This window comes from Petaurus breviceps, unplaced genomic scaffold (genome assembly GCF_028583685.1).
Source record: "Petaurus breviceps papuanus isolate PSGF00001 unplaced genomic scaffold, PetGlider_PUasm1.0 90865, whole genome shotgun sequence".
In the NCBI taxonomy this organism is placed as follows: Eukaryota; Metazoa; Chordata; class Mammalia; order Diprotodontia; family Petauridae; genus Petaurus; species Petaurus breviceps.
In genome coordinates, this window is record NW_027187367.1 from 11,469,460 (window position 1) to 11,479,924 (window position 10,465).

At 40.8% G+C, this 10,465-nt stretch overlaps 1 protein-coding gene across 1 annotated transcript; it reads left to right on the top strand.

The window, feature by feature from the left end:
- The first annotated feature begins 2,254 nt into the window (after positions 1 to 2,254).
- Positions 2,255 to 10,091, top strand: SRSF3 (serine and arginine rich splicing factor 3). Its single transcript, XM_069073573.1, has 6 exons — positions 2,255 to 2,412; positions 4,164 to 4,371; positions 5,966 to 6,100; positions 8,341 to 8,379; positions 9,026 to 9,112; positions 9,257 to 10,091. The coding sequence occupies exons 2-6, from the start codon at positions 4,166 to 4,168 to the stop codon at positions 9,282 to 9,284; spliced, it is 495 nt and encodes a 164-aa protein (XP_068929674.1). The 5' UTR covers positions 2,255 to 2,412; positions 4,164 to 4,165; the 3' UTR covers positions 9,285 to 10,091.
- The last annotated feature ends 374 nt before the right edge of the window (positions 10,092 to 10,465 follow it).

The window sequence follows — 10,465 nt, forward strand, 5'->3', positions numbered from 1 at the left end:
ACTCAGCTGTCAAACTGAACTTCCTACAGTGCAGATATGCAGACCATATCCTCTGTTCCATAAACTCCAGTGGCTCCCTATCATTTCCACAATCAAAAATAAAACCCTTTTTTGTCATATGAAGGCCTTTGTGACCTCTCCCTCCTTCAGAGTGTCAGCACATCTTTCCAGAGTTTTTATACCTTACTCACCATCATGGACTCTGTGATCAAGGGACACTAGCCTTTGCTGTTTCTCAAGCATGACACTCTAGCTTCCTCCCCACTGAGCATTTCCACTGGTCCCTCATGCTTGGAGTGCCTTCCTTCTCATCACCATCTCCTGGCTTCTCTAACTTTTTGCAAGTCCTAGCTAAAGACCTACCTTCTTTGTGAAGTCTTTCCTAGTCTTCCTTAACCTTAGTGCCTTCCCTCTGAGATTTACCCCTATTTTATTATATTGTTGTCTGTCCTTCATTTTCAGAGAGGACCAATGATATCACAGGGTGATGTCTTGACTTTCTTGTGAATTAGATTTAAGTGAGACAGAGTCATCAGCTTCATTCTCTCTTACAGAGTCATCAAAGTCCAGTGGCAAGACAAAAGTCAGGACAACTAGAGATGACCTAGGATGCATTGAATGACCTTGGTATCTTCAATGTCTAACCAAGTTCTAAGCACATCACAGCACCTGCTTCAGTCACCTTCGTGGTTGTAACAAATTGTTATCACCTGTCCATTCGGCTGGGAGAAGTCTTCACATACTTGGAGTAGACATTCTCCTAATTCATCAATGGGTTTGCTGTCTGTCAATTACCCTCAACCTGATTTAGCCCATCTGAAGAGACTATTTTACTAGGGTATTGGTTGATTCACATGCTACAGCTTCTTGGAGCCACAGGTGAGAATATATACATGCATGTACTCATGTATACTGTAGTAGTATCCCTGAGATCAATATGTGGGTTTTCTATGTCCTAGAAATGTCAATCAGGTGATTAGATTGATTAGAGTAGTCCAAGTTAGATTAAAAGTAGAAAAGTTTTATTAGGAGGAAAATCAGACAAAGGAGCCCACAGCCTAGGAGAAAACCACAAAGGGGAGGTTCAGGGAGGGCTTGGGAAAGAGGATGGACAATCTTTCCCAGGAACAGGTGGACATAGAAGTAGGATGTTTTTCTAGGAACAGATGACCAAAAGGCTGGTTTGGGCCAGTTTGGGTGGGGCACACCTCAGCAAGGTCAGCTTGTTAACACCAGCAAGACTTTGGCTCACTGCAGGCTCCTGATTGGTTCCTTGCAACAAACAGGCTTACTCTGTGCCCAGTGCATCTGCCTGGTAAGGTAACTCATAGAAAATAGACATATTAATCTCAGGGGTACTTCCACATTATATACACACATATACATATACGTATACACAAATATTAATATATATGAACAATACATTTATGATATATTATGCGTGTAAATATGGATTTGAGCATATAAACAAACACACATTACATGTACACACGTTTATACACATGCATATGTATACATATTTGCATATACATGCTATATAAACCTATATGAAAAATATATTTATATGTAATAATATATTAATTTACATAGTTGTTTGCATATTGTCTCCTCCATTAGACTGTGAGCTCCTGGAGAACAGGGACTGCTTTTTCTTTTTTTTTTTTTGTTTCCTTTTTTAGTATTCCAAGCATTTAGTACAATGCTTAGCATTTAGTAAGTGCTTAATAGATATTAGTTGATTGGTATATTGAGTCTTCAGTTTCAATCTAATTGTCTGTAGGACGGCAACTATACTATAGCTGGGCCACGACTGCATGCTGAAAACATCTGGCCAGATGCCTACGTTACAAAAGTCTACGGCATTTTACACTGTGGTACTGGAAAGAGTTTCGATTATTTTCTATACGTTGGCACAATGAATAGGGGTGATAAACAATATGGAGAGCAGTGGAATGCGAGAAGGGGGAGAGGGAGAGGGAGGGGACCGACTGACATCCAAGCGCAACACACATAGTGCGCGCGCACTCGGCTTCTAGGGAAGCTACATAGTGCGCGCGCACTCGGCTTCTAGGGAAGCTTGCCTTCCTTGCTTGGCGGGACAAGCATAGCTCCCAGGATCAGGCCTACTCCCAGCAACCAACCGCTGTCCAAGCGGTGGTTCACAACTTAAGACGAAGGGCGGGCCCTTCCGAGGTGTCGGTCACGGCGTTCCTCGCCTTCTGATTGGCCAGAGCCCTCTGTCACGTGGCCTGGGCGGTGGCATATAAGTCAGGAGCAGAAGGCTGCGTTCCGCCATTTTGTGGACGTCGGGGGAGTAGTGCAACAGCTGCGCGGGGACCGAGCCGGGAGGACAGCGAAAAACCCAGTCGAGTGGTGGGAGCTGGATCCCCGCCTGTTAAGCCACAGCACCCGGTAAGGAAATGGGCAGCGGAGCAGGCGGTTGGGTTCTTTTTCTCCGCCGTCGTAGTCGTGAGGCCCGAGCAAGGCCGGGCACAGACAAAGAGGCGCCGCCGCCATTTTGTGACGTTCTGCGGCCGGCGGTCGAGCTGCCCACAGGAGTTCGGGGAGGGACCGCCGAAGCCCCGACCAAGGGCTGGTAGCTCGGGAAGCGCTGGGAGGGAAACCCCGGGGGCCAAGGAGGGAGGATAGTAAGGGGGTAGGATGCGGGGGGGGAGGGGGGACGACACATCCGGAAGAGGAACCGCGGCAGCAGCCGGGCGCGGCCTCCCGGCTCATGGCGCCTCTTCTCGCGCGGCCCGCGGCTCGCTCCACGACGAGTTGAACCTCGATTGTTGCAGCGGGCTTGGCCTCAGCGGAGCGAAGCTTTCTTCCCGCGCTTCTGGGGGATGGAGGGCCTCGGCTGCACGGCCTCCCGAGTGCGGGGGCCGGAGAGAAGACGCTCGGCCCGCCGGGAGGGAGGGGGCAGCGCGGGCGCTTCCCCCAGCGGCTCCCAATTAAGCGTGGGCCAATGGGTGCTGCGCACATAGATGGAGCCTAGACAGCTGGTGGGCCCCGTTCTGTTCCCCCATACTTAACGGGGGCGGCCTCCGTACGGGCCTGAAACCTGTTGCGATGAACGTCCGCCTGTTTTGTTTGAGACGCGTATAAGTTTTTGGCCTCTTGATGTTTACCTCTCCAAATTTTGATACTGCCTGTTCAGACTTGCTTCCAGAAAAATCTTTACTTTGGGTGTGTCGGGTTTTTTATATCTAGTAAGTGTTTGGACTGGGTGAAATGGGAGATGGTTTGCTCGTTGTTTGGTTGAAAGCCCCTTGAAATCTTCTGGTGTTGGGGTAAAGATTTTCCCATCTATGCCCAGTGAAGTTAAAAATTGGATTGATATTCAGATAAGTGTGACTAACAAGAATGCAGCATACTTGAATTTTTAATGTAAGGTTATTATTTATTTACCTTTGGCTTCATTCACCTTCTCACCAAGGATACACAGCTTTGTAATGGCCCACTGGTGAAACGTAATAGAGAATACTATGAAGAATATTCGAACCAGCATAGATTTGCACTTTTGAAGGATGATCTGCATTAGTTGATCTACAAATTAGATCAGCAAACATTAAATACTTAATATGAACCACACCTAGAACTTATTTAGGGTTGGGGATGCAAAGAAAAATAAGTTCCTGGCCTGCCCCCCCCTCCCAGCTTACAATGGAATGGGAGAGACTACAGGCAAAAAACTGTACAAACAAGACATACAGGATAAAATTGGAGATGATCTCAGAAAGAAGACACTAGCATTAAAGGAGGAAGGGGAACGACTTTCTGAAAGCTTTTATTTACAAAAGAAAGAATTATTAAATGAGGCTTTGGTTTTGGTTATACCAATGACCACAAAGTCTTAGATTTCAAGAGCACTTGAGTTTAGGGGTGGGGATCTTGGAATGAATTGACACTGGTCTTTTGCCAAAGATTTTGCTTCTGAAGCTACTTCCCCATATATGCTACTACATAAAAACGTGAAAGAATAGTTTCCTGGAGAGGTGGGTTGGTGAGTAGTTACAGAAGTGAATTGGATTTTTCTTGTCTTTGATATTCTGTTGGAGTGCACTTCGTTGTTATATGTTAGCATCTTACTGGTAAAGGATTTTGTTAAAGTTTTGCAAATACTAAATTTTTTTTTGCCATTTATCATTGTCTCATTACAGAGATGCATCGTGACTCTTGTCCACTGGATTGTAAGGTTTATGTAGGTAACCTTGGTAACAATGGCAACAAGACTGAATTGGAGCGAGCTTTTGGATATTATGGACCACTCCGAAGTGTGTGGGTTGCAAGAAATCCTCCCGGCTTTGCTTTTGTTGAATTTGAAGATCCCAGAGATGCAGCTGATGCTGTTAGAGAACTAGATGGAAGGTAATAATCTCTGTAACATCTCTGTAAAGTTATTTCTGCTTGTATGTGGATTACACATTGAATTCACTAGAAGAAATAACTTAATGATTGTACATCAAAAATTACATAGAAGTGTTTTAAGGCAATCCCTTCATTTTACAGCAGTGAAAACTGAGGCACATAGAGTATAGCTAATTTGCCCATTGTCACACAATTAGTATCAGGAGCCTTCTGTGATACCAGTGAAATTGTTCAGCTAGATCACTACCATATCATTGAGCAAAATAAGTTACCAGATTTAGTTCAAACTTTCTATGAGTCTCGTCCATAATAAAATTAGCATTTTTGTTAGGCTACTAAATAGGCCCTCTTTACTCAATTTACTTCACTCAGTTCTTGGTGACTCAATTTTTTTTTACAGTGACTATTGAAGCTAGTTCTTAAAATTAGCATTAGGGTAAGGTTAGAGTTGATGGCCACCCAGTTCCCTTATTGCTGTCAGAATTGTAATTTGGTATCAAAAAACCACTACAGAGAATGAGTCAAGCTAAAATTGGTTAGTGTGTTTTATGCTTAATTTATCTGTACTGTGCCATCTAGTGTTCAGATGTTCCTATTTTGAGGGCCTAAAATACATATACGATAACCCAATCATTTGCACATCCGGCTTACTGCTTCTGCTTAAGGCAGGAGATACTAATGAGTTTCAATAATGGCACATAATGTAGTCTTGTAAACTATAGTGTAAAATACAAAAAGCAGCCAGATGATCAGAGTATTAAATTGTATAAAAAGATGAGATCTATAAAGTGCTTTTAAAGGTATTTTCCATTTAAAAATGCTAAAAGTCAAACAATAATTTTGAAATGAGATAGTTATTAATAGCAGCAAGCGACAGTTGGTAAGCCAAGACCAGTGTTAGAGATCCCAAGTGCTTAGAGGTGAATTTGGGGGGAGGGGGGAAAGGTAGGGCAATTGGGAGTTAAATGACTTGCCCAAGGTCACATCGCTAGGTTTTTTTTTGTGTTAAGTGTCTGAGGCTGGATTTGAACTCCTGACTCCAGGGCTGGTGCTCTATTCACTGCCCCTAAGATGAATTCTTAATACAAATACTGTCTGCTGCATTGTGATACAAAGTTGAGACATAGTCTCTGACCTGTTAAGAGCTTGATCTTGTAGATTTCCCTCCAAATGTCTCAGCATCTTGGATCTTTTCTTTGCATTTAACATTTTGCCTTGAAAGTTTTGTTGTGTCTTAAGCAGCAGCTATTTCCTATATAGGAGTATAATCATCTTGAGGGAGGCCATTATTAGTCTTAGCCTCCCAGTGTCTTACCTAATAGCTGCTTAAATGTTTACTAAGTATGCTTATTTATTTCAAATGCTCATAAGCTGTTTTGTATAAAATCAGATGATATGGGGAAAGAATAAAGAATATGAAACTTATGTCCATGTGCAAAGGGTTTTTAGCAGAAGTGCTGTATATCTTTTCCAGCTCTAAATTTAGGAAGCAAAATTAGGAAAGCAGGTTTTACAATCTGTGTTTTAAATGTTTGTAGTTGACTCTGTGTGTTTAGGAACATTTTTTAGTAATATATATATATTTTCCTTAAAGAACACTTTGTGGCTGCCGGGTAAGGGTGGAACTGTCGAATGGTGAAAAAAGAAGTCGTAATCGTGGTCCACCACCTTCTTGGGGTCGTCGCCCAAGGGATGATTATCGGAGAAGAAGTCCTCCACCCCGACGCAGGTACTTTAGAAGCAAAGAATGTATTTAGAGCCCTTGGTGTTTAAACCATAGAGCAATATAGGAGCAGGTGTTTCCCTAAAGCATGTTGATGGGTAACATCTATTGCTGAGAATTCTGAGGTGTTTTTTGTTGTTGTTTTTTTTTTTTTAAAACAGCCTTGCTGGGGCGATAGTGGGGAGTTTTATGTAAGTTGATGCTGAATGTTGGCTTTGGTCTTTAGGTCACTGTTCAAGTTGATAGTCAGTAACTTCAGTCCTGGATCTATCTTCTTCGAGTTATTTTAGTTCATCTTCTAGTCACATCTTTTTCCAATCTTCCCTTTTACTTCAATTTAGGCCCTTTCCCATTCCTTGACTCAATGACAGACTTGACATGCAACAGTTTAGCTTTCCACGCAAATGTTTCTTTCTACTTTATTTGCACAATTGTAATATTTGTTAAGAATGTTACAACTGGTGAAGTAGAAATTAATCCTTAAAACTAGTTTAAACTTAGGTCACTAATGAAAGGGGCTAAAACAGGATGTAATTCCAGTCATCTTAAATTTTTCAAACCCAAATCTGAAATTTCAGTTTTTGTTTTTTTTTTTTTGGTAATTAAAAATGGCACATCATTCTTGGACCCAGGCATTGTTGTCTGGAGGCTATATCTGCATCTCCTCAAATCTCCAACATGCTTTCTGCAGGACTGAATTTGCCTGTTAAAGGTGAGTGAGGTCCTTCTTAGGAGATGGGAGTATGAAACTGCCCCTTCTGCTATTTTAAAAATAAAACAAAACAAAAGGCCAAAAAAAATCACCCCACACTTGTTGCCCATCGTAATAAGATTATATGTTAGCTAATAGATGGTTGTACTGATGGCTTGTTTTTTTTTTTTCATTTTTTTTTGTGCTTTTTGGTCCATCTATTAATAAAAATGAACCCCGTTACAGAGTCACCATCATGTCTCTTCTCACCACCCTCTGAGTCTGCATTAGCCAGTCAACTAGCCCTTTCAGCGTCATGTGACCAGCGCGCCCCATTCAGCTTGGCTGGTGTCGTTTCACATGACCCAGGCATGGCCAGTCGTCAGGTTGCACCGCCCTTTGGTTCCCGAGCATGCTGTTTTCTCTCAGCCTTCTCTCCAACCTTAACCAAATCGGCAGCAGCCACCTCGACCGCCCACACATTCCTGGCCAATCAGCTCAGCTGTTTATTTACCAAATGTCTTCACAACAACTACAGCAGCAGCCTTCGGCTAACAAAAAAGCAGGAAAAATCCACAACACCCCCTTCGCCAACCAACTAAATACAACGCAACATCTGGCAAAACCTTTTCAGCAAATTCTTCCTGGCCGTCAGTCCGGCAGCCTCACCTCACCATTTCTAGCTTGTTGAAACCCAAAACTAGTAAGTTTTTCCTGCTTATACAGTTTACTGCTGGTTAAAATAAGGAGTAAGCGGCTTAAGTAATTACTTTTCTCGATCAAAGGCTGGCTGTGCATAATTGAATGGTAACGTACAGATATTGCTTGAATAAAACTTTTAAGGGTGATAGGGAACTTTTAATGTAACTAGAACCTCAAGCAAAACTCATTTGCATGTGTGAGATGCCAAACTAAAAATTTAATATCTAACAAATTTTAGCTTTCCTTTCTAGCAAAATTTTGTTGAATCCTATCACCTTTAAATGGTTTTACTAACAGTTTTCAAAATTTAAAACAATTTTTGGGGTGAAGTGGGCCAAGCTAAGGTAATTTTTTGTAAGCCTAAACACACTCTTAAAATGTGACAATCACAAATATGCAGTTCTAATGTATCACTTAATGGCATCAATATTTACACTTGAGCGCGTTTTCACAGTTTTTCACTTTATCCACTTGGTACCTTAAGTCTTGTCATGGACTTCTAGGTTTGCATGGGTTCCAAATACTGGTCTATGGCACTGTTTTTGGAACTACTTGTGGGACTACATTTTGGCGTGGTGTTTGGGTAGTGAAGTTAGTTGACGTGGAAGTTTTGCATTGGACAGATCTGCTGTGAAGCATTCTTTGTTAAAGTGAATTCATGGTGGAATACCTGCTTTTCACTTGAGCTTTTTTGTTCCTTAATCCTTCTGTGCTTTTTTTGTTTTGGACGATGGGTGCCAGTTCTTCGGCACGATCACTGGGCCCAACAGTGAGATTGAAAAGTTGGGAAATGCCTCACGCCATAAATACTAAAATTGATAGTGAGCCTAATTTGTCCTATTTCTGATTGTAGATCACCACGAAGAAGAAGCTTTTCTCGAAGCCGGAGCAGGTAAAGCAATTGTATATTTTGATTGGGGGTTCTTGTTAGTAATTTATTTGTCAGTGGAAGTATATAAAGAATTTTCAAATGATGCACAAGTCATTTATGGGTCTTTCCTACAAGCTTACCTATTGCTTGGAGGAGGAGACAGGGCACCTTCAACCTGGAGTTCTCAAGGCCTTTTAATCTTACTTCTACCTATTTTTTTTTAGTCTTACCTCTTTTTTTCTCGTGTCAGCCAAAGTGGGCTCTTTGCTTTTCCCATGAGTTCAGCATTTTATATCTCTAACCCTCCATTTATAAAAACTGATTCCCTTGCTTTGGAATGTCCTTTTCCTTTCAGGATATATAACTTCCTTCAAGGCTCAACCCAGGTGCTGCCTATCATGTGGGCAGTCTTGATTTTTTTCCCTACTCCCCTCTGTTCTTACCTATATGTATACAGAAAAAATTCTGCAGACTTGTCCTCAAAGCCCTAGTGCTTGTTATAGTACTTTGCTCATAGTAGGTTCATAATGAATATTGTTTATTGAGTTAAGCTTTGTTGTATAAATTAGATGGGTCACCTTTAATTCTAACCCTCCTAGTTTTTTGAAATAAATTGCCACTTAAATTTGAGCAGTCAGACTTATCTTTCTTTTCTTTACTGCTTTAGGTCCCTTTCAAGAGATAGAAGAAGAGAGAGATCATTGTCACGGGAGAGAAATCATAAGCCTTCTCGTTCCTTTTCCAGGTCTCGTAGGTAGGTTTCTTAAATAGTTTGAGCAAACTACAGAAATAACTATCTTGAGATTTTTAAATAAATATTTAGCATATATAAAATACAGTTTTTTTTATCATATTCAAGTCATAGGTATTGAGATAATAATTTTTTCCCCTTGTTCAGTCGCTCTAGGTCAAATGAAAGGAAATAGAACATCGGCCTTCAAGAGGAGTGATGTACGGGAAGTAGCCCTTCGTTTGACAGGAGCATGTACAGAACATTACAAGTTTTGTTTGAGCCTTCATAAGCTCAGTGCATTTTTAAAATGTTTTAGCTGTTAAAATTTGTTTATTGTCTTGTAACAGTGACACATGTAAAGATGTGTATCTGTATGGTTTGAAACAGATCATATAAGGCATGTAATACCAAGACTTTGTTACTTTACAATGTTCCCTTAAACAAAATTGTTATTTCTATTACTATTCAGTTTATTTTGCATCAATTTACAAATCTGTAAAACCTGCAGTGACCAAAAATGACATCTTGACTGGGGCGGGGGGTGGGGGAGGGCAGGGGATCGAGCAGCTGTTGGAGAGAGCCTTGGTTTTTGTCCACAGGAGAGTTATGTGTACAGCTGCAGTTAAACATAATGCAGTGTTTCGAAGGTCAGCAGGTAAATTGGGAAGTAAAAAACCAAAATAAGACATTTGGTCAAAAGGTGTACAGGCAGTTTCATAAAAGAAAAAAAAATGATTTTCCTTCCAAGTGGATACACATATAAAACCTTAAGAGGTTTCAAGGAAGTTTAATTTTTCCACTTAAGGTCATGAATTTTTTTTGTAGTTGATGCACTTTGAGTAACTGGTGATACTCAGAATTAACCATTCACACAAACTCTTTTGAGTTTAAGGGTACATTGTAGAGATAAAACTTTTTGAGTTACTGTGCAAGATTTTTTTCATGATGTCATTTGTAACATGTTTTGTGAGACCTTCGGGATTAAAATTTTGGTTACAAATTGTTGCTTAACTTGAATACTTAAAAATTTTCCTTGTAGAACCTAATTCAGCCTATGAGCTTGGTACATGCAGTCCAGGTTTAAACATTCCTATCAGAAGCCATACTTATATTTTTCTTGTTAAAGTGCTTTTGGAGTAATAAAATATTAGCTAGCCTATTTGTGTGATAGCCAGTTGAATCCACTGTTCATCACAGTTCTTGTATAAAAGCGGTTAATTACACAAAGCTGCTATTTTATGAATTGGACTTGATTATTTTCAGAGCAGTTTCTTGGGGTGGTTCTGCTAGGTAATCCATAGTTGCCCACTCCTTAAAAAGCCAGTTCAGGGTTCATGTTAACACAAGTTGCTCAGATGAATAATTCCAGTATAT

Bases quoted from the DNA above. Each gene is read 5' to 3' on its own strand.
- SRSF3 (XM_069073573.1), top strand. From the start codon at position 4,166: ATGCATCGTGACTCTTGTCCACTGGATTGTAAGGTTTATGTAGGTAAC. The intron at 4,372-5,965 runs GTAATAATCTCT...TTTTCCTTAAAG, and splicing joins GTTAGAGAACTAGATGGAAG to AACACTTTGTGGCTGCCGGG. The intron at 6,101-8,340 runs GTACTTTAGAAG...TTCTGATTGTAG, and splicing joins AGTCCTCCACCCCGACGCAG to ATCACCACGAAGAAGAAGCT.